Here is a 24,661-nt window from a genome sequence, read left to right as displayed (position 1 = left end):
TTCGTCACAAAACCTCATTCAAAACACACTTTAGAGTGTTTTTTTTGTTTGCTTTTGAAAAAATGAATAAACTAAATTAATGTGGGTTTACTAAAGTAATGCTAGGTATTTAAAAAATGCTAGGTATTTAAAAAAGCGATTTTAGGAAAATTGGACTTATTCTGCGCACGCATCTTTTTAGCACTGTTTTTAGAGTCTTAAGGCAACATTTCTGATAAGGTTCTGCAAACTTATTTTTAGAAGGGATTGAAATATTCAAAATTATTTTTAAAGAATAAGTTTATTGCTTATAGACTATTTTCAACGTCTTCGTAATTTAGATTATTTTGTAAGGATAATTTGTAATATTTTTTTGTTAATGATTTAACATTATATTCTTTAATCAGACTATTCAACACTTTTAGAATTTAATTAAAAAAATCGAGTTCTATGTTGGTTAAATTCAAACCTGACATTCTGAGGTCCCACTGCATTCTGTGGTCTTTTTACTTGTATATCTTTGTAAGTTGCCAAATTACTTATATTTTTGTTTACATATATATAGTTGTAATAGTCTTGTACATCATAAATTCATTCCTGAAAGAGGTTTTCAAGTTAAAATTGGAGGAGATTATGGTGGAGGAAGATTTAAGATGAGTTACCAGATTATAAATCCAAATAGTAAAGAAAATACTATTGTTTTCAACATTTTTGAGTCAAAGGACTACAGAGTCAACATCAAAGTAGCCATGATAAGATTTCAAGAACAAATAGAAGATCTACAAAGAATGAAGTATAAGTAAGAGAAGCAAGTAATATATATACATATATATGTATGAATAGAAATAATATATATATATATATATATATATATATATATATATATATATATATATATATATATATATATATATATATATATATATATATATATATATGAATAGAAATAATATATATATATATATATACCCTTTAAAAAATATAGCGTTGATTCAATGTTGATTCGGTGTTTCTTTTCAACATTGATTTCATATTGATTTACTGTCCAAAATGTTAGCCACTTATCAACGTTGATATGTTGTATAAAACAAACGTTGATTAAACGTTGCTTATCAACGTTAAATCAACAATTATCGATTTAGTTGTTTTGCTAATAATTTACTTAATAATATTGTCTCTTGTTATATATATATATATATATATATATATATATATATATATATATATATATATATATATATATATATATATATATATATATATATATATATATATATAGCCTAAATTATATTTAATAACTTACTGTTGGAAATAGGATGATGGCAAAAAATTTGGGGAAATTTAAACAAACTGTTGATAGGACATCGATTAATTCAAAACAAACTCAGAGGAATTATGAAAAAGAATAAGCATTGCGTGATCAAAGAGCTTGTTTTTTGACATATTTTCAAAATTTTACATATTTACAAAATTTTACTTTTCCATTTTTGATTAAAAAATGGAAAATTTTTTTTGTTTTTTCTTAACAAAAAGTTATAGATGGTTTAGCATTTGCTCGAAGGTTCAGCATTTGCAACGTGGTTCGTCTTTAAAACTTTTCGGTTGTGCCGTGTTCCAGATTGTCTTAGAAATTCTGAAATTCCCGAATGGCATTCGGTAACTTTGGCATCATGATGCTGCCTTATAATCGCATCTAAAATCAAATTGCAGAACTTATTGCAAATTATTACATAAGCAAATGACTGACTGGGATAAACAAATCTGTTAAGTATAAGACGAGTTATTGAGACGGTTTTTTAGTAATTAGTTTTGCTGGTGTTAAAATTGTATGGAGGCCTAAAATTGCCTGTATCTCTTCCTCCTTTTTTTTTACATTGGGGCGGAACAAACTTTAACTAAAAAAAATCAATAAAACTTTTCTTACCCACTATCAATTGATAAAGTGTGTATGTTTTAAAATTTGTTTTAAACAAACCACCAGAGACATTAAAACAGGCCCCAGCTTCCTCACTCATCAACAGCTTTCCAATAGCAAAGGCTGATTTATATGCAGAACAACCTCCACTTCGGCTAAGGACATTCAACTAGTAATTAAAAGAAAAAACAGAAACGGTTGAAGTTTAAATAAGAAATATCAGCAAAATATTCAAATTACAAGACTGTCCAATATTTATTTAAGTGCATACCGAGCAAGCACACAACGTTGAAACAACGTTGAAATAACGTTGATCAACGTCGATCAACGTTATTTCAACGTTATTTTTCAACGTTGTGTACTTGCTGGGTGTTGATTGAGCTGTTACCAACCAAATATCAACTCACCACTCTACCCTTGAAAACATTGTTAGCCTTCACCTTTTCTTCAAGTAAATCAACATCAGATTTTGTTAGGCACCTTTCAAAAATGGTATCTGATGACACAGGGCTAGGAGTATTTAATAATGTTGTGGCTTGCTGCTGCAATAACTTATCAATCTACAAAAGGTAAGAAAAAATATTCCACATGTTAAATAATATTCTTCAAATAGATTACTTCAACCCTTTATTAGTACCTTCTTTGCTTCTGGGTTGATAAAGGACCTAAACTAGCCAAAAAAATCAGATTTTGATTAACTCCTGACATTGGTACTGGCCGCTTGCAGCCCATTCAGAAGTAAATTTGTTTAAAAAATAATAATAAAATAACCAACAACAGCTGTAATCCTTAGCATTAAAACAACAACAACAGTAATTGTACCTTTTTATCTATCTTTGCCATCCAATTCAAGACAACTTTTTTAAAATCTCAAAGTATAAGGTAAATTTTTTTTAGAAAAAGAAACCTTCATTCGTTTATCAATATAAAATAAATAAATTAGCAAATATATATGGAACGCCATTTAACACATAAAAAAAAAAGAGAAAAAAAAAGAAAAGCTATACATTCTTAAAAGGTTATTTACCATGACTAGACAACTGTTTTTGTCTCCTATCCTCTTCTTCTGACTGAAAGGTTTTAGCACCATTTTCTATCCGGGTACATATCTATATATATATATATATATATATATATATATATATATATATATATATATATATATATATATATATATATATATATATATATATATATATATATATATAAAACCTTTTGTTACAGTAACACTTATAACAAAATATTATCTTCCACTTTGATTTATGGAAATGAAAAAAAAAATATTAAAAACAGGATTATAAACAGGATAGACATTTGCTTATATTTGTATCAAAAGCAATATTTACACTTTTTGTACCAATTCACTTGATGACAATTTCAGTTTGCTTGTAACTTCATTGTTTGCTTTCGAGAAGTCAATGGTATTTTCAACTACTGGAAAGTTAGTTGCCTCTTTGCTTAAACATGGAGTTGATATTGGTTTCAGAATATCTATAATTTATTAAGGAAATGAATGTTTATTTTATCATAATATTGTTTTTAATTTTAATGAAAATAATTAACCTGATATTTTTGGAATCAAGTTCATTCTACTTTGGTTATCAGAACTCATTAAATGATGTCTTTTAAATTCTTTAAGTTCCTTGTCACTAACTTCCACATCATCATCACTATCACAAAATGCCATTGTCATCTTTCTCCTTTAATATATATTTTTAAAAAAACTTTAATTGCATGCTATGGATAATTTATAATTTCACAGGACTAGACAAGAAAGTGAAAACTTTTTTTTTTTTAGAAAAACATATTTTAGGGAGCTTTACTTCTGCTTTGTTCCTCTCTTCTCTTCTGTGTCAGTTTCAATGTTTGAAGTGTCCGCTGCTTTTTCCAAGTGTGTTCGAGCTTCTTCATAGAAATCTATACACAGATATACTCTCAACATACAGTACACAATATTAAGGTCTAGTTCAATTATTTTACCTGGTGGTAATAGTGAATTCCAACCTGTGGTGTATAAAACCCTAGCAGGATATATCTGCCAATCAGAGGTTGGTGCCTGCAAACTAGTGACAGCCTTTCGAATTGCAGAGGAACTTTTAAATGGGGGCCAGAAGCATTTCCCATCATTTTTCATCCAACCTTTGGCTATCACTTCCACTTCTTTAATATTTCCATTTGTAAATTCAACAATGGCAAATGACATTTCAATAGTCTTCTATTTGATGCTATTTAATTCCAAACAAAGTTATATAAGAAAAAAGTTATGCAAAATATACAATAAGAAACACTACATAAAAGACTAGCTACAACAATTTCATTAAGAACTTTATATCTTCAGATAGCAGATTATATATATATATATATATATATATATATATATATATATATATATATATATATATATATATATATATATATATATCTGGTATCAATCTGAAGAAAAATACTGTTCAATTATATATAATGTAGACATTTACAACAGAAGCAAAGATTGTATCAGCAATATAAAAAATGTCTGTTTATAATACAAGCAGTTATTGATCACAGGCAATATCACAATGTCTCAGCACAAAAAAAGCATAACCACCTTTTTGAATAGGTATCATCAAGCCTTTATTAAAAAGTTCATTTTTATTTACATGTTTTGTTTTTAAGTTGGTTAATGAATCTACATAACAAACATTTAAATCTGATGTCTCAAAATAACCTGGGAAAAATTTTCTAGTTGAACAAGGATTTAGTGCTTTACATTTTACAAGATCTACCAAAACCTCCTCTACTAAAACAAACCCCTTGTCTTGAATAAAATAGCTCTGTCTCGCACACTTGATTTAATCCTGTCATTTGTCATTCTGAAAGGAACTTCTTTACCATTCCTTTCTTTAAGAAAAATATCTAACTTTTTTCTCTCATCCAGTTGTTTAACTATCTGGGTAACTGTCTGATGTGATTTTTGTACCATTCTTTTCATTTGACCTAAAAAGCTTTCAAACGGGAAAGACGATAGATGATTAAGACTCTCCCCAAAGTTAACACAATCATCAGCTAAATGAATCATGCTATGAACATTGTATGTCACAAAGATTTCCCCATACAAAATTTGCACTTCTCTAACAAACCAACTAAGTAGTTGTTTAGCGTAGGCCACTAATACTTTATTTTGCACCATTTTATCAGAAAGCAGTATGTGCATAGAAATTGAGAGGGAAATGAATAAGTCATAATTACTCTTATTTACTTTTCCTTTTAACACAACAGGTCCAGCATAGAGAAGAAAGAATCGAAACTCTGTTGCTTTCCATTTATCAAGTTCATTTAAAGAGCGTGGTCTACGCTGAAAATTGGATGGTGTATAACTTCGTAAATTTATCAGTTCATTTGAAATATTGTCTTTAACAGATTGACTTATTCTTATGCATCTAGGACCTTTACACCAGTTCATTATAAGTTTTTTAACCACCCCAAGACATATAAGGTGCATATAGTCTAGTGGGAATCCAGTTATCATTGGAAAATTTAATTGTACAAGTGGAGAAAGATTCTCAAGTTGGTGACTTTCTTCTTTGTATAAATTATTTTTAAAATCCACATCAGTTCGAAAAGAAGCAGTTGTTTCCAATAATCTTACACCATGCTTTTGTGTGCCAACTACCGTGCATCTTTCGCAGCTATGGTAGCCACTATGCCCTATAATGCATTTTACAAATGCTCTTGCAGGTGCATCACAAATAAAAGCTTTAATAGTCACATATAGCTGTTTATATCCATTACTTTGCAAGTCTTTCATTTCAAGAATAAAATCACTAAGGTAATCATCTAAACATGTTCGTTTTCCCTGACCATACCAAATTGCAACAGCATATGGTCCTTTCCTATTAATTGTAATTAACATAGGCCAAATTGAAGTCTTTTTACTATTGTATATAGGTGCACCATCAATATTTACAATTATATCAAACTTTTCTGCAATTTTAACTGATACAGACATAAAATACTCAATAGCATTCTTAACACCAAGATATACATAATCACCTCCACTAACACAAACTACATCAACTTTTTGAAGAGACTTTCGTAATGTCTGTCTGCATCTTGGTAGAAATGGAGTAAATTTGCTTAAGTGATTTAAAAGAGCATTTAAAGCATCATCTTTTATGTGGTATTTTAATGACCACTCATATAAAAAATCTTTTGTTGAAGTTTGAGGATCAATATATCTGTACAAACTATCTGTATCTGCAATATCATCAGCATCACTATAACTTGATTCTGATTTACTTAAGTAATCTTCAATTTCACTTTTTGGTGAGGTGATTGAAGATATTTCTTTATCACTGCTCACATCTTCAGATACATCAGAAATACTTTTATTGGTTGAAGAAAGAGGCTCACAGTTCTCTTGTCCAATATTGCACTCTTCAAGATAATATTTTATTCTTTTTTCTGAATCTCTTTTCTCTTTCATATAACCTCTCATGTATAGGCTTCTGTCACGTTTTGGCATTTTTATCTTATTTTCCACTAACCTTGAAAGAGAAACTTAAAAGAAATCTATAGATGAATGATTTTTATAGCTGGTATTATATATCCATTTATTTTTCTTTCCAATTGGTCAATATATTTGAATTGTTTGTTAAAGCTAATTTAAATGGTACAGTAGAGAAATGAAAGAGTAGATGAAAGTATGTTTTTATCTGCATTCATCTAACTTTCTAACCATGTTTGGAAAATCAAATTAGGAATTTAGCGTTTGAACACTTTTTAAATATAACTCATTGGCGACGTGTTCAAACTCTTGACTCTTAATACAACAAAAAAATTAACTAAATGTGCTTGTGACTGCAAGTGCTTTAATCACATATTTTTCATAAAACAACAGCTTACATTGATATTTTATCATACCATATTTTTAAACATAACTTTTAAATTTGTCCTTAAGGACAATAGCAATTGCTTACATATTTTGCCATCAACATTTAAAACACTGAAAAAAATCCAATAAAATTTTCTAAAGGGTAGCTTTGTATACAAAGCTTACACTTAAAGAGATGGACGACTTACTATAGTAAGTCGTCCATTTGTTTAAGTAAACGGCACCTAGATTCAAGACGCAACGAAATTTTTCTTTTTTAAGACCTCAACTGTAAATCAATGAACGTAAAGTGTTTCTAAGTAAACATTGATTTGTTGTTGATAAAGTTGCCGTTGAATAAACATCCGTTTACAGTTGATCTCTGTTGATCGCGGATATAAACGCAAAATCTACGTTGATCAACATCCAATCAACGCTTCATTTTTTAGAGGGTATATATATATATTAGGGGTAGTCAGTTTGAGGAAACTTTCAAATCTAAAATACCATACACTAGATTTGGGGCAAATGTTAAAAAAACAACTCCCAAAAAATTTCAGCTCAACAGGTCCACTCTATCCTTACCATCAAAAACAGCCGATTTTGCAGGTCCAGGGGGAAAGTTAAATGAAAAAAATTTGAAATTTTTATCTTTCTGGGATGTTTATTTTTACCTATATATTTTAGTAAAAATACATGGTATCGCAGTTTTTTAAAAAAAAAAAAATATTTTTTGTAATTAGATTTGAAAACATTAAAATACTTGATAATAGTTTCATGTTATTGGATTAAGTTTCAAAAGCAGAGAAATTCAGTTGTGTTTAAGTTCATTTTCACCACTTTTCTTCCTCTCAAGTGAAGATAAGCTTTCTGCAAATTTACTTTTAGAAAGTTTGTTTGAACGTCTTCCAGGTGTTCTGAAAGCACAACGAACTTTTTCAACAGTTAACAATATGTTCTGTTTATCTTCCTCATTATTGTATCGGTGAACAAATTGCTACATCATTCCAACAGATCTTTCTGAATGATCATTTACTACAATTAAAGATTTGGCATAATTCTGAAAGCTTTTAAAAGCAGATTGAGCAAACCAAAACTCAGGGGGAAGCGAAAGCCAATCTTTTATCCTTTGTTCCTCTAATCCAATTTTATCAAACATAAGATATGAAAATTCATCAACCAACAGAGAAAGTGAAAAAAGGATGTTCACTAATTTCGTTTCCCATTTTTGTTTTATCTTTTATATCTATTTTTGATTTGTTTTTGGTATTGTACCATGATGAAATCGGCAGTTTAAAAGTTAAAATTGCTTTTGCAAGATTTGCTTTCTCTTCAAATGACATATTATCATCCAACAGAGCAAGAGAAATCATTTTTGAATCTAAATACCATCTATGTTTGTAAAGAGAGTTTAAAATTGCATCGACAGCATCTGGTTCGGCACAATGTTTTCGGTACTGTTGCATTTGGTGTATTGCTTTTATATCAAGAAAGGGAGCTCTAATAGCGTCATTAGTCTGTAAATACCTTTTGGCATAAAAGCAAACTGTAAATTCACTTATTAGCCTGACTTCTGTCTTGAGTTTATTGTTCTGGTTTACAAACTCAAGATGGCTGGAAAGAAGCTGTAGCTTTCGGTAGTAAAGTGCTTTGGATAAGAACCTAGCATGATGAACTGCTCCAGGTTTTCTTAGTGTTAATGAAGAAGAAGAAAGGTAAAATACGACAAGTTCTGCATGCTCCTTTCTATTATCTCTGATAAAATCTTTATTTTCTTTTCCCTTTGTAATATATTTTTGGCAAAAGTTCAAAGACTCTTCCGCAGCTTTCTCATGGTTCCCCTTACTACTTTCCAATCAAACTTTATCAGTTCTGTTTGATTGTAATTAAAATCAGGATTTTCAAAATTTGTTTTTAATTTTTTAAAAATGGGATTATCTGGTCCTGTGGAATGTTCATCTGAAACAGAATTATAAAAATGAACCATTCTTAATTTACATACATGATGTCTGCATGCAATAAGTAAAAGATATTTGTCTATATTGTTGGATATTCTAATTAAAGAACCTTTCTTTAACCCAGTGTTACTTTCAGTTGTATTAAAACATATCCCTCCTACTTTGGATTCAAGGTTGTACTCCTTAAGAAGGTCCGTTACACCATTGCACTGATCTTCACCAGAGGATAATGGTAATGGAAGTACTCCAAGCAAGTGTGTCTCACCTTCAAAATTTACGAGTACAGCCAGTCTGTCAGTTTTAATTCTTTTTTCTTTGTTTAGTTCAATTAATGTTTTGCCATCAAAATGCACAATGCATGGGTATGGGGATTCAGTCATTGCTTGTTGAACATCTTCTTTTGATATCATGCATATATTATGATTTGCATGTTTCCTTTTTCTAGCTGCTGTAGACTAGCTACATTTGAAATCTGTTAGATCAGCTCCTGATTGAGTTAGAATTGCACCTGTAACTTTATGTAAAACACTTGGAGAAATATCACTGATTGTAGCCATTAGAGCTACATTACCAGTAAAAACATCTATGGGAATTTCAGCAAAGACTTTTTGTTGTGAAGGTTTTCTTTTAAACCACTCTCCAGGATCAAAATCAGTATCACTCAAGGAGTCCTCACTAGTATCTTTATTATTCTCAAGATTAGTTGTACCCTCTAATTCTTTATACCGTTGTTTCACTGACTGCTTTCTTTTTCTGCTACTATCCATTGCCTAAAAATGTAACAAAAAATTCACTACTTATTAGTTTAATCTAATTATACGAGAGATTGAAATAGTGAATGAACATCGTCTTTTTTGGTCAAGCTATTTTTATTTTAAACCGTCTTAAGTGGCATGTAAATTGTAAGTAAGTTGGTTAGAAAGACTAACAATCTTTTGTTTTTTAGTTTAAAAGAAATACTACTTTTCTGTACTTTTTATCTTCTGATCCAAGTATAAGTCTTCTTTACCCTTCTTGGTCCTCCAGAAACTCCAAATCCTCAAGGTTGTCTAAATCAGATCCAGGCCAGAATATATTGTTCAGGTAAACTCTAAAATCTTGTTGCTTTGCCAAATCTGCAGCGGATCCCCTTTTTTAATGCTTATTAAGTTTTGAATATTCATTGTCCAGATTTGAAAGATTTTTCACTAGACAGTAAATACAATACATTTTAGGATGATTTTAAATATATAAAATCAAGAAAATGTTTATATACTAAGTTGTAAATGTTAAATTTTATTTTCATCAATATGAGACCCCTTGGAGCGTATAACAGCAGCGCATAATCTTGGCATTCGGGCTAATAATTTATTCATGGTTTCCGCTGTTATCTCATTCCAAGCTTTTTGCAAACGTTCCCATAGCATTTGCTGATTAATAAAAGATGTTTCACCTGCTTCTCTGATCTTCCGATCCAGTTCATCCCACAACTTTTCGATGGGTGATAGATCTGGTGATTGAGGAGGCCAAGTCATAATTTTGCAAACTTTTCCCCTTTCTTTTAGTTTCAAATAATTTTTGCATAATCCAGATGCATGTTTTGGATCGTTGTCCTGCTGCATGATGAATCCTTTCCCAATTATGCGAATACCAGATGGAATCGCGTGCTTAACCATAAATATTATGGTACATGTGTTTATCCATGGTAGATGTGATTTTAACTAAATCTCCAGTTAACCCATTGCCAAAACATCCCCAAAGCATAATATTACCACCTCCATGTTTTACAGTACTTTGTATACATTGAGGAAGCACTCTTTCATTAGGTAAACGCCTAACATGCACGCGACGTCGGGTACCAAAAAGTTCAAACCTACTCTCGTCTGTCCATAGAACTTTCTTCCAATCTTCTAATCCCCAATTTTTATGCATTTTTGCCCATTCCAATCTTTTCTTCTTATTTACTGCCCTCAACAAAGGTTTACGTGCAGCAATGCGTCCAATTAAGTTGACTGATCTTAGTCTTCTTTTTACAGTATCAGTTGATACTGGCTTTACCCTTGTTTTGTTGAGTTCTGCTGTTAAAATTGTGGCTGGAATTTTTCTATTTCTTTTGCTGGACACAACAATAAACGTATCTTCTTGCCGTGATGTAACTCTTGGTCTTCCAGAACGTGATCTGTCACTGTTGGAACCAATATCATGCAATCGTTGTAGAGCATATCTCACACTGATTCGGATATTTTTAACCTGGAAGCAATTTTTCTATATGAATAACCTTCTTCACGTAAAATACATATTTTGCCACGAAGTTCTTCACAATATTCTTTCTTTACTTTCACCATTTCTCAAATTCTTTATTAAATTCAAGACATTAAATGCGCACACTAATGCCATTTTCAAGTATAAATATAAACATAAGTCTATTAAAAGCAACCAATTAAAATTACTGAAAACATCCTTACCATGCCGGAAAGTATCATGCTACTGTCAAACCTAAGCTTACAAAAAATATTTTGGTTAAAACTTTTGTGCAGTTTTAAATTTAATAAAGAATACTGAAGAACTTTATATGTATTTTACGTGAAAAAGGTTATTCATATAGAAAAATTTCTGCCATGTTTTTAGCAGCAGAACTCAACAAAACAAAGGTAAACAAAATTATTTGAAACAAAAAGAAAAGGAAAAAGTATGCAAAATTATGATTTAGCCTCATCAACTTTTTATATTAACATTTTATTCTTTTTATATATTTAAAATCATCCTAAAATGTATTGCATTTACTGTTCCTTGCAAATATTACACATGAGCGGAGACTTTTGCACGGTAGTGTATCTATAAATAATACAATACTTTGTGTGGACAGTAGCATTGTTTGACTGGTAAAATCTGATATACAAACAATCACTATTAAATAGAAAATTAAATATTAAAAAGAAAAGTTATACTTAGTTACTAAGCAATATTCAAAGCATGATTTATAACTTTTGCACTTTCAATTTAAGCGCAAAAGTGAATTTAAAAAATCGCGAAAAAATATCTTATAGTTGGGCCGGTAATGGTACCAACTGTTAGCCAACTGTTTTATTTTTGTTGGGCCGTTAATGGCAACCAATAGTTTAAAAACAGTTGGCTAAGTGTTGGTAAAAGTGTTACATTTTTTTCACGGTACCAACTAAACAGCTGACTGTTGGCCCAACTGTAGCTAATAGTTGGTTATTAGGATCGGGCCAACTACTTACGAACTGTTCGATGTTTACTGGGATAGTAACAAATAATATAAAATCTTGCAACATTTCTTTTAAAGAGACAATTTTTTTTTAGAAAAACTCTATACTAATGTTGTGTAATTCTATTCCAAAGCTTGTTTTTGATCAAGGATTTTCTGGAACAAGCATTCACGAAAAAGCAATTAAAATCAGTAGAAAATATAAATTACTCTTTCATAAATTTTCTGCATGTTATAGCATATTCTCCTAAAAAAATACCATGACAGCAGAAATATTAAATGAACTTAATATGTACTATTCGATTTTTTTTTCTTTTTCTTTCTACTTTTAATGAGTTTCTCAAAGCAATTGGAAACTTTATTGTGTTATCGTTACAATACCTAGCAAGATAATTATGATGATTTAACTTATAAAGCTGGGATTATAAGTACACTACAATTCATGTTGCTATCATTTTTTCTTTAGAAAAAAATATTGATGAATTGATGAATTTTTACCGTACAACTTGGCCTGAGGCTTCAGTGCCTCCAAAGTTACACATGTTAGAAGATCACGCAATTCCATTTTTTGAAAAAATGGATTGCTGGCTTAGGATTCTATAGCGAACAAGGTAGAGAACCAATTCATCTTGAGTTTAACAATTAAAAGCGCATTTGTCAATCTCTCCCTTGCCCAACAAAGCGGTTAAAAAGCATCCTAAAATGTCACCATCAAAGAACTAATCCTAAAAGTAAGGTGTTAATTCCTGAATCCTGTAAAAGAAAGAAAAAAAACGAAAATTTTAATAGTTAAAAATACTTTTGGCAACAGCATTTACATTGTTAAAAAATATATAGCTCCTTTTTTATTAAAAAACATAACTAAATAAAATGTAGTTTTAATTATCAATAAGATAATCTAGAAAAGCGTCTTTTTTGTCCATTAAAAAAATTGAATGCTAAGAACAGCCAAAAGAAATAAATGAAGAAGGTGTCTTCAAACTTTTTCAAAAAATTTGGTTACATTTCCACGATTAGAAATCTAGAACGCAGGATCCAAAAAGTGTATACAAATCAGGTGTAGTTAACCAGCCACCTTTCTCAACAACAAATGTTAACGAACGATTAGATGTTCCTTCTCTTGTTTTAAGTGTTTTAGTACACAACTGGGTTATCGTTAAATCAATTTGGATTAAAATAGCAATAAAAGATTTTATTTATGTTGGCAAATATGCAATTACTTGGTTTCTAGTGAAAGATTACGTTCGTTGCAAAGTACCGTAGCCATTTTGAAAGTGTTGATTTTTTTTCGTAAAAATTGCGCATGCGTGTAATAACATAGCACTACAAAACAACCGTGAGACTTCAAATCTCAAGTCTGACTTGAACGGAATGCAAGAAGCGAATTTGAACTAAAGTCAGACTTGAAAAACGAGAATTTTTGAATTTTCAAGTCATTTTTTCAAGTCTGCTTGAGACCAATCTTGAAACCAAACTTGAAAATAAAAACCAACCACCATTATCATTTTGCTGATGCGTTGGGCTGTAAATCCTGGCTCGTGTTAGTGAACGGCTCGTTGATCGGCTCGACAAGAGCTCGTTCATGTTCGGCTCGAATGGTAAACGAGCCGGGCTTGAACAAAAAATTAAGCTCGTTTATTAAACGAGCCGAGCTTGAACATCGTAGGCTTGTTCATATAGGCTCGATTAAAGCTCCAATATATATATATATATATATATATATATATATATATATATATATATATATATATATATATATATATATATATATATATATATATATATATATTTATTTATTTATTTATTTATTTATAATATAATAATATATATGTAATAAATAAAATTGTGATATTATATATATTAGTATATAATAAAAATATAGTGTAAGTGTAACCATATGAGATATAACCCATATAACTCTTATAACACTAAATAATTGATCAATATAAACAATGTAAATACGTTAGGCTGCTATTGACTATTGTCATTTGCCAACAGGCCCAATAGTGTTAGACCATTTTTAATTGATTTAAGAGTGTACAAATTATGCAAAACAGAAAAATAAATATATAAAACTTTTTTTTCAAACTCTTTTCACAATGATTTTGTTGAAGGAGCCATTTTTTAACTTGTAGAGAGGTATTTTTTCAAGTTGCAAAACTAAATGTTTCGTGATAATATATTGAATGTTTGTTTATTTACTCTGCTATTTAATCACACGGTTTGTAGATTTGGGGTCCTAATATCCTTGAAATACCCTATGGAAACCCTTTTAATGGGTGATAGTGCATGTCATATGGAACACAAAATGAGTGATTTGAAAATCCTGGATTAAAATCCAGGATCTCTCTTAAATCTCTCCCAGTGAGATTTGAAGTTGGAATGTAGAGCTTCTGTTGCCCGCTCACTGAAGTGGCCGAGTCCAATTTGTTTCATCTTGATGAACAGTGGCACGTGGTAAAACACTGCATGCACTTTGGGAGTCACAGAAATAGGAAGGTTGGTGTAGCTAAGTTTGAACTGTTCAATCTTGGATTCATAGTCAGGGTCCAGGCTTTTTCCAAAGCACAAAGTGACCACTGTCTTGAATAGTGTGAGTGTTTGAATGAAGCCAAGAGCTGGACTGAAACCTTCTTTTTCTGAAAGCTGTTGAAGCTTATCCAGACCTCTTAGAAGTATCATGCAATCGTTCCCATTGAAATGCCACCCATGGTAAGGCTGGATAGGGAAATGAAGTGATGGAGGCCATTCCTTGGCCCTTGGCCACAGGTCACAAAGATTTTTAAAGATGTGGTTCACAACTCCAAGTAATAAGTGGAGCTCCATTGGTGGAATAGCCCCAAGGACAAACTTGTCATCTTGAAATTCAATCAAAGGCACATGAATGACATTTTTGAATTCCTTCGACTTTCTTGAATTTCCTCTTGCCTGGATGTATTCAGAATGCTGTCTTCTGATCTGGCCAAAAGTCCAAAGTTGTCCACAATTTTCAAGACCTTGAGATGCAGCATCACACCAACAACAAGGGTGTTTGCTACCGTGAGACTGAATGCCACAAAGAATGTTGGCCGGCTTTAGGTCACAAGAGACAACCAAAGAACCTGTTTGCCATTTTTCTTTGACTTGAATGAGGTCGAAAATGGCTTTCTCATTCTGGTAACTCTCAGGAGTGTTTTGTGACAGTGCTATCAGCATCTGCTGCTTAACATTCGTTTTTTTGGTGCCATCAGCTTGATTGTCTTCTGTACTGGTCTGTGTGGAGGAGTCTCATCTTCTTCCAACACAATGGTAGTGAAGCTCACTTTCAGAAATGATCCACCACCATCAATCCCGAGTTTTAAAATGGAAGATTCTGATAGTTTTCGTGATGCTCTGAAAACATCACTGAGATGCTGAGGCTCTGGCAGTGCACAACTTGACAAGTTTGACCATTCTCTGCCAATCTGACGTTGCTGACCATGAACTGATTATTAAGTTCCTGGCCGGCTTGAGCAAACTTCAAAGGAAAACGTTGCTCCACCAATCTAATTGGGCTGATTTGATTTAGTGCTGAACCTAGTTTTCGAATGCCATTGTTTGAAAGTCCTGTATTTTGCTGAACTTGAACCATATTTTCTGTTGTGAGTGGTTCTTTGAATAGCTGCTGAGCCGATGACGGACCTTTAAAAACAATAAAATTACATCCATTATTCTTGCAATGAGAATGATTTAAAGTAAAATTAGGTTGATGAAATAAAGTTGAAGCAGGGTAATTAATTAAGAGATGAATTTTCAATAAAAGCAGTTGCAATTAGCATTTTAATTAACATAAAAGCATTCTGGTTTCTTTTTCTCATAATTAATTTTTACAGGTCATAAATTAAATGTTTGTGAATCAAAATTTTGAGTGCCTTTAATTTAGCATAATGATACTATGATAATTAACTAGACAATAGAAGTAACTACCTCTCCTCAATAGCAAAAGTTTTCCACAAGGCTGACTGAGTCTAATAGTGCCATTTGGAGATGCGCTTTTGGATGCTAAGACTGCTGCAGCCACTTGCTCTGCACCTACGGGATCATCTGTGGCCATTCTTCACATGTTTTCATGGCGAGTTCCAATGGTGCAGTTGTGAGGAAGTCCTCAGCCAACAATTGACAAGCACTTTGTGCAGCGCTTTTCAGAACTCTGAGAAGTTTGCTTTGGAATTTTTTCCTCGGATTCTTTGACTTTGTCAAACGGGTGCTTCTCCTTTCCTTTGATCTTGGCAATTTGGCATAAAAGGCACTCACAAACTGACGAAACTCTGGTTGTAGGTTTGATAGAAATTGACTTGAAGTCAAAAAGTTTAGGCACATGATTGATTTTTCCAGCACAAAGTTTTCCAATTTGAGATCTGCATGAAACACAAGTAGTCAAAGGCACTCTTTCATCACTGAAATCTATGTCTGTTTGAATCTGTTGAAGAATTTTCAACTTATAGTTTTCAGTCAACTCTTGATCACCCTGTTTCATGCATATAACACAAACAGATTTTCTGCTATCTTCATGAGTTTTTTCAAATATAGGCATCTTTAAATTTATTTAAAAAGCGCTCATTGTGTTTACATTTTGCTTTCTTCTTTTAATAATTACTGCCATTTCCCGAAAAAATTATTGGCTTGTAATTTTTTAACCGAGGGGCAAAGTTCGAACTTGAGAACTTCTCATGATACATCGGAACAGCAATAAGATGCATATTTGGATAAAAACTTTTAAAATAAAAAAGTTTTGTTTTTATGCATTACATTTTATATTATATATATTGTTTAAACAAAGCATGTCTTGTAGCATTTTAAGCACTTAAATAGATCGCATTATGGTATGCAAAATCTTATAAACTTCTTGACCAAAATTATGCTTTGGATGTTAATGAGGGATTTCAAAACTCTTTATTTTGGGCTCCCTTAGGCATGCACTATCACCCCTTAAAAGGATTTTCATAGGGTATTTCATTGATATTAGGACCCCAAATCTACAAACCGTGATCAGGTAAAGTCGTTAATTATTGTTTTTGTTAAAAACTTGTATTTACTAAGTCTAGAACTATAAATTAGTGCTCAACAGACTTTTTTTTAACTTTGAAAAAATAAACTTCGAAATTTTAAAATTCGAATTTCATTACTTCGAACAACTAACTTTCTAACTTTAATATATAATTCGTATCATATTAAAACGATTAAATGCATAATAACATTTTTTCTTGCTTTCTGTTATTATAAAAGTTTATTCATTTCTCTTCCTCTTTGTGAATAAAAATGTTAATTATAACACTTTTAATATAATTAATAGAACTACAAGTTGGAGAGTGTCAAACAGTTTAAAAAAATAATTTGTGATAAGCAAAAATTAGCAAACTTTTAATTAAAAAAATTTTTAAGAAAAATTGAACTTTGAAAATTTAAAATTCGAATTTCATTACTTCGAAATACTTTGATTGTATACGCAATTATAAGGACCATTTTGTTCAACTTCAAAAAAATCGAATTCCGTGTTTTAGAAGTCCATATCTTTAAACTGCGAAACTCGAGGTTCGAAAAATTTTTCGAAGTTTTTCAAAGTAAATTCTTCGTATTGCAGAAGCTTACTATTCACGATTTTTCTACTGTCTATTCAAAGTTCAAACAGAAACAGGTACCTCTTCTTTCTTTTGTTATAGATGCTAACTATTTATATTTTTTACTGTTCTTCCATTATATGTTTAGTTTGTTGAAATTAACTTCATATTTTTCATTAATGTAGATAAAAACTCAATATTATGGATGTTGTTGATAATGTTCAAACTGGGTATAATGTTGAGGATTTGAATGGTGAAAATATCAGTGAAAATGGTAACAATTTATTTGACGTGGAAGATAAGAATACAAGTAGTGCTGTTAATGGAAGAGAGAGGAAAAAAACTTCTGATGTATGGAAATCTTTTGAAGAGGTGTCTGAAACTGATAGTAAGGTGAAGTGCAAAGGATGTCTTCAGTCTTGGTAAAAACAAAACTCTGGAGCTACAACACAACTAAAAAGACACATAGGCTTATGCATACCACTGATGACTAGAGGGAAGAGTAAGGTATTACCTTTTCTGCCAGAATGTAATACTGGATTGGATGTTAATCTTAAAGAACTCTCTTTAAATTATGATCCAAAAAAAATTCGAGAGATACAAGCTAAGATGTTTATTGCACATGAGTATCCCTTTAATATGATTGAACACAAGTGGTTTAACATCTTTGCAAAGGCTTTGAATTACAAGTACCAAAAGGTGTCAAGAGTTACCCTCAAATCTGATTGTGTCATGGTGTATCAAACTGAAAAGGACAAGTTAAAGAACATGTTGAAAAATGTTAGTAGGGTGTGTTTAACTTCAGACAACTGGACTTCAAATCAAACAGTTGGGTATATTTGTGTCACTATTCATTTTTTTGATAAAGATTGGATATTAAAAAGTTTTATCCTAAAGTTTTGTGAATTAGAGCCCCCTCACACTGGAGTTCTTATTGCTGATTGTATTGCCAAATGTATGGAATTATGGGAAATAGAAGAAAAGGTTCAATCAATAACTGTTGACAATGCAAGTTCAAATGATGTAGCTGCTAATTGCTTGAAAAACAATTTAATTTTACGAAATAAGATCCATAACAAATCTCATAAATTTCATGTTTGTTGTGCTGCACATATATTAAATCTTTTGGTGCAAGATGGGATAAAAGAGATTGCTTTTGCTATTGAAAGTATTAGAGAAACAGTGAAGTATTTAAAGAAGTCTCCTGCTCGTTTATATAAATTTGGAAAAATTGCAAAGCAAATGGATGTTCCAACGAACAAGGGGTTGCGACTTGATATCGCAACACGTTGGAACTCCACTTATACGATGTTAGAGCATATTCTGCCATTTAAACTTGTTTTGAAAGAATATGCTGCAAGGGATGCTAACTACGAATGGTTGCCTTCTGATGAGAATTGGATTAAAGCTGAAAAAATATGCAAGTTTTTTTCGGTGTTTAATACAACATATAACCTATTTTCAGGAACTAAATATCCAACAGCAAATTTATATCTTATTCAAGTTTGGAGTGTGAAACACATGTTGAACACACATCTTGCAAGTTATGATGAGTACAGGAGGAAAATGGCAGCAACTATGTCTATTAAATTTGGCAAATATTGGGGTGATTGCAACATGTTGATGTCAATTGCTTCTGTCTTGGATCCTCGTTAAAAAATGGAGTTTTTGAAGTTCTTTTTTCCTCAACTGTACAATGTTGTAGATAGTCAAAATCATCTCAAGAAGGTTATGGAAGTGCTCAAAGAGTTGTACCAAACATATGTTAGTGAAAGTGAGACAACGGGATCAACGGGATCAACCATTAAGGATAAAAAACAATATTCCTCAAATTTGCAGCAAGTTATTGACTTTGAGCAGTTTTGCGACACAAATTCAGTAGCTGAAAAGACTGAGTTGGAACTTTATCTTGAGGAAAAGCGTTTCAAATGTGAACCGTCAATCCACTTTACCTTTGAGGTACTAGGTTGGTGGGAGGTGCATAGCATTAATAAACCAATCCTCTAAATGATGGCACGAGAAATACTTTCAATTCCACTAACATCAGTTAATTTTGTAGGTTGATCTTGAAGAAGGAAATTTGAATGTTGTTATTCCAACTGTTCTTAATTCTACTATATGAAAAGGTAAACAATTAAGGTTCTAATTATGTTTTTATGTAGCATGATATCTCCTTTCAAATTCCAATTATTTCTATATTTAATTATCTAGATTCATTCTCATGCAAGTTTGTTGTAAAATTTCAGATTTTCAGCGCACTTTTAAGGTTCAACTTCAAAAGAATTAGAGGAAGGCTTTTTATCTTGTTTCATCCAATGGAATGAGAGCAAGACTTATATTTGTGAAAATGTAGTTTGAACTATTAGAGTGCAGTGTTTAATAGAAATTATTATGTTTGTGAGAGTTTACATTATGTTTGAACTTTGAATAATAAGTTTGAACATTGAACTATTAGATTTAACTTTTATTTTGAACTATTAGATTTGTGGGATCTTATTTCATTATGTTGTTTATTTGCATGTTTAATAGACTGTAGGATTGTTTATGCTGTTTGTTGATTTGGAATTGCATTATTTACAGACGAGCCTTTAACAAACAATTTTTTTTTACCAAACGAGCTTTAAACTAACAGGTTACAAAAATTATTTCGAGTTTTAAACCAGTCGAGCTCAAGCAACATGTAAAACGAGCCGAGCTCGAACAAAGAACCTCATGTTCGAAACGAGCTCGAGCCGAGCCTGAACACTCTTCATATGTAAACGAGCCAAGCCGAGCCCTAACAAGCTTGGCTCGTTCGGCTCGATTTACAGGCCTACTGATGCGTAACAAAACTTTACTATTACTATATAACTTTTTTTAACCTTTGCATATATGAAAACGAGTATTTAACAAGCAAAAGTAGTTACTTGGGTATGTTGAAGTTTTATAATTTAGAAGGTTTTATTTTGAAAGTATATTTGTCAATGAATTTATTACAGAAAACTGAATACCAATATTGCGAAAACGTGTCTTTTAAAACATCCTGTAACTCGTACTCATGTAGTTTAAGGCCAGTCTCCGTAAATTTCGGGTTTGTTTCGTTTATCTGAGGGTGACGTAAAAATGTGCCGTTCAGATCCCGCGGGACTTTTCTAAACGTTTATAATAAAGCGGTAACTAAAAAAGTCCGACAAAAAAGTTTTCTAATTTTTTGAGTATATATCATGAGTTCATAACATGTTATGAATTAGAATATAGTATAATGATTTATAACAAATCACATTATTTATTATTCAAATCTTAAATACTTATTATTTGCAATAGATTTTTTGCAAATTGTGTTAGTGTAATTTACAAAATTAGTGCTCAATGTTCAGAACAGAATATAGAAAATAGAAAGTGCTCAATGTTCTTAAAGAACAAGAAAATAGAAAGACTTCTTGACGATTCTGAAAAAAGAGAAACTGGCAGCGTGTATATATATATATATATATATATATATATATATATATATATATATATATATATATATATATATATATATATATATATATATATATATACACACGCTGAGTATATATATACACGGTGAGTTTATACTCACATGTTGTGGAACTTAACGTCTTAACTGGTGTTATTTTATATTTGCAAACACTCCTAGATTATGAAAATATTTCAATAACTCTTAATTTTGATTTTAGAAATTATTCAAAACTAAAAATTGTTGTAATGTACTATTGAACTTTCATGTAGAAGAATGCAAGTAGTCTTTATTACATTTCATACATATACTGGTGTAAGAAAATGTGCGCAGTTAAAAAATGGCTAGTTAAAGGTAATAGATGATTGACTTTTGTTACTCTTTAACCTGGATTCCATTACTGGCAAGTTAGTATGGTTGATGGTATTAAAATCACAATCAACAGACTTTTGAACATATTAATAAACAATCTTTATGTCTAATAACTTTCAAGTTTTCAACTGTATTGCCTTCTTTCATTTCAATTATTCCAACATCCTCATTTGATGTGCTTTGGAAATTTTTAAAATCAGAAAATTTATTTCTAATTAGAAAAAAAGATAGTGGAAGTCATTAATTACATTAAGAGATGTTTATGCATAAAGTGTAGGAGAATATGATATTAGCAGATTGAAGATTTAGTAGATCTGGAAGATATTTGTTAATATTATTGGATAATTGCACTTCACGATTTAAAACAATTGTCTCCACATGCCATTTGATTGGCGATAACTATTGATTTTAACTATTGCAAAATAATTTTTGTTATTTTCATTGTAACAGTCAAAACCATGTTTTTATGCAACCCTGTGTTAAGACCGATGTCGAGCCTAGCTTGGGCCGAGCTAGTTACATCGGTTCAACATCGGCTACATTGTTTTCAACAAAACATTATCGGCTGAACGTCGGTTATATATCTGTTCGCCGACGATAGGCTAACAGAGATTAAGCCGATGTTCAGCCGATTGGGTTCTGTTTTTTATTTCAATGGTACATTTTAATAAAATACCGAACATGTATCAATGAATGGTGAAACACTTACTTGACGGGGAAGTAAACCTGATCAACATGGTCATCAGGATACTGAACCGGACGACGGTGGGTCTTTGTCTACTTCCCGAAAGGAGAGCAAACTCTGGGACGACGCTCACAGTCTCCTCGGTACGGAGTAGGCATGCGTCTGCAAGGCAACTAGCCGGAGGACGGTAAACTAAAATACATGAATGGCGAAATTCTGAAATAACAACATTTTTTAATGGCTGAATGAATGTCAATTGAGTTTGGAGGAGGGTGAAGTTGGTGGCTGTTAAATAGTGCAATAGCAATTGCTTCACTGGGGCCTTCAATGATGACTTTGCATCCTGGAGCCTGGCAAGGTAAGCGTATTGTGGACATATTATGAAAGAGAAAAGTTTAGCAAAGTCCTGCTTTTTTGTTCATATGTTAACAACTCCAAACAAAAAAAATGTAACTAAATCACAAAATCGGACTTATGCAATAATACAAGTGTGTCATTGGAATTCTATAGGATACATGAAGAAACTAACATAAACAAAAGTTAGTCGTTGTTCCAGATCATATATATTATCTTAAACGATGTTAGTTTCTAAAGATGAAATAACAGTAAATATAAACAACAACAATATAATAAAGATTATAACAAGAAATGATTAATGTCTTATTTCTACACAGAGAAAATTTTATACTTTTACTTTGTCAGTTAGTTTTATTTAATAATATCAGTTAGTATTTATAACTAATAAATTTTTTGCAAAGTGCAATGCTTCAAGGTATCAAGTACCATCCTGCAAAACTTGGAAGAGCAATGCTTCAAGGTATCAAGTACCATCCTGCAAAACATGGATGTTCATATTGTAAAGTTGAGGGTGAAACTACTGAACATAGAACTTTTTATTTAAAAAATAATTGTGATATGCGTAATGATTTTAGTTATCGCGATATGAAAGAAAATAATCAAATTATTTTATCACCTTTAGCTGCCATATCAGGTATTGGTTTACATTCCTCATTTCCTCCAGAATACCAGCATCTGGTGTGCCTTGGTGTTTGTAAAAAATTATGTTTTTTCTATTTTACATCAGTTTCTCAGTATACATGTCTTCCTTGTAAATTAAGCTTAAACCAAATGTTGCGAGTATTAGAAATTATTACGAACTTTTCTAAATTTATTCCTATTGAGTTTTATTGTAAAATCAGACCTTTATCAGAGCTGTGCCATTACAAAGCTTCAGGTATTGTTTTATCTGAAGAAATACTTTAGTGGCTACTTCAAGAAGGTGGCCGTGATGCCAATGATCTTTGTGAGCGTTTGCTAAATCTTCTTTTGTCAATTGATTTGGCAAAACAAATTAATCGAAGTGGAAAAAATGGAAAATTAAAACTTCCAATGAAGTTGGGGAAATTTCTAAAGGACTGTATTTTGACTAAATTTCTAACTGAAACTTGAAATGCTGTTGAGTTGTGCATCATAAGATTTTTTCATAATGATAAGGATAAGAATGGTGGCAGGGTTGATAGGCGAAATCCTAATGATCCTAAAAGTATAAGTATTTATGATATATTGTTTTTAAAATTGTTACTTAAAACCATTATTTAAAAAAAAAGAGAAGCTATATATAACATAGGGGGTCTCTAAAAGTAGCCCCGGGCGCTGAAAAGTCTTAATCTCCAACTATCTCTGTATTCATGTATGTATGTTAATTGTGTACATTGTGATGGGATGGCATTTAAAGATATATAAAACCAATATATTTAGGTACTTTTAAAAGAGGTGGATCAAAACACACAACCATAGAATAAAAAGAGGCTATGCAACCTGATCCAAAATATTTTAAAAGTAATTCTTTTTTAAATAAGTAAAAGTAATTCTTTTCCTGATAAATAATACAATGTGTATATATATATATATATATATATATATATATATATATATATATATATATATATATATATATATATATATATATATATATATATACTGTGAATAAGTTTTAGCGCACTTATTAAAACTCTTGTTTTTTTAACAGATTTTGAATAATAGCTTCCGATTATTTTTTTTTATAAAATAATGTCTAAATTCAAACAATACTAAACATTATTTTAACAAACAAAAGCAATATTTATCAAAATTTTACATAGATTTTTGTATTTAGATATCTAACGTGTTTATTTTTATTGTATTCTGATCTAAACCCAATTCGTATCAGCTCGTTTGTTTTTAGTTTGCTCTTGCATTTTTGTTTATTTATTGCTTTGAAGGCATATTAGATGATAGTACAGTTTACAAAGACATTTCATAGATACTGTGTGTTTAATATTATTTTTTTGTTTTTCTAAAACTTCTAATTTACGTCTTGTTTTTTTTGTTTGTTTTTTTTTCTTTTTTTTCTTTTCTTTTGAATTATTATTTTTATTGTTGTTTAAGTAATAAAACGGGTAAAACAACACTACTGCAACGTACAAAAATTATCGCGCTTCATGAAGAAGGTTATTCTCAACGACAAATTGTCCAAAAAACAAAATATTGAAGAACAGCCATTAGAGAAATTATAAAAAAGTTTAAAAACACGGGATCTCTTGAGGATAAAATTCGAAGTGGAAGACCTCCAAAACTTTTAAAACATGACATAAAGTATTTTAAAAATGTGTCTCTG

The 24,661-nt window shown here is 30.9% G+C and overlaps 1 protein-coding gene and 3 pseudogenes across 3 annotated transcripts; all 4 read right to left on the bottom strand.

Moving 5' to 3' along the window:
* Window positions 1-1,394: 1,394 nt before the first annotated feature.
* LOC145193253 (uncharacterized) lies at window positions 1,395-4,206 on the bottom strand. 2 transcript variants are annotated; one of them, XM_090086356.1, is made up of 9 exons: window positions 3,899-4,206; window positions 3,718-3,811; window positions 3,458-3,594; window positions 3,252-3,385; window positions 2,922-3,003; window positions 2,717-2,763; window positions 2,302-2,454; window positions 1,904-2,063; window positions 1,395-1,672 (listed from the first exon to the last, which is right to left on the bottom strand). In XM_090086356.1, exons 1-9 carry the CDS (start codon window positions 4,095-4,097, stop codon window positions 1,524-1,526), a joined length of 1,155 nt encoding a protein of 384 aa, XP_089942482.1. In that variant the 5' UTR covers window positions 4,098-4,206; the 3' UTR covers window positions 1,395-1,523. The 2 variants fall into 2 exon arrangements, with proteins under 2 accessions (XP_089942482.1, XP_089942481.1); XM_090086355.1 differs by having other exon boundaries at window positions 3,718-4,206.
* A 116-nt stretch (window positions 4,207-4,322) lies between these two features.
* On the bottom strand, window positions 4,323-7,077 carry LOC149890263 (uncharacterized; annotated as a pseudogene). The gene has a single exon (XR_016452237.1). The product of XR_016452237.1 is annotated as an uncharacterized LOC149890263 (transcript).
* A 480-nt stretch (window positions 7,078-7,557) lies between these two features.
* Window positions 7,558-9,261, bottom strand: LOC149890262 (uncharacterized; annotated as a pseudogene).
* A 4,982-nt stretch (window positions 9,262-14,243) lies between these two features.
* LOC149890261 (uncharacterized) lies at window positions 14,244-16,464 on the bottom strand (annotated as a pseudogene).
* Window positions 16,465-24,661: the final 8,197 nt, after the last annotated feature.

This window comes from Hydra viridissima, unplaced genomic scaffold (assembly GCF_058129835.1).
Source record: "Hydra viridissima isolate aposymbiotic clone 2 unplaced genomic scaffold, HvirCarnegie_v1 scaffold_4, whole genome shotgun sequence".
Taxonomy (NCBI): domain Eukaryota; kingdom Metazoa; phylum Cnidaria; class Hydrozoa; order Anthoathecata; family Hydridae; genus Hydra; species Hydra viridissima.
The sequence above is the reverse complement of the archived record's forward strand: the minus strand, read 5'-3'. Positions and strand labels throughout refer to the sequence as shown.

What these genes read in the sequence shown, in the direction of transcription:
- LOC145193253 (XM_090086355.1), bottom strand. Translation starts at nt 4,097, where the DNA reads ATGTCATTTGCCATTGTTGAATTTACAAATGGAAATATTAAAGAAGTG. An exon ending in AAAACAGTTGTCTAGTCATG is followed by an intron (nt 2,764 to 2,921) that starts GTAAATAACCTT and finishes TTATACTTTGAG; the next exon opens with ATTTTAAAAAAGTTGTCTTG. An exon ending in ACTTTATCAATTGATAGTGG is followed by an intron (nt 1,673 to 1,903) that starts GTAAGAAAAGTT and finishes ATTTGATTTTAG; the next exon opens with ATGCGATTATAAGGCAGCAT.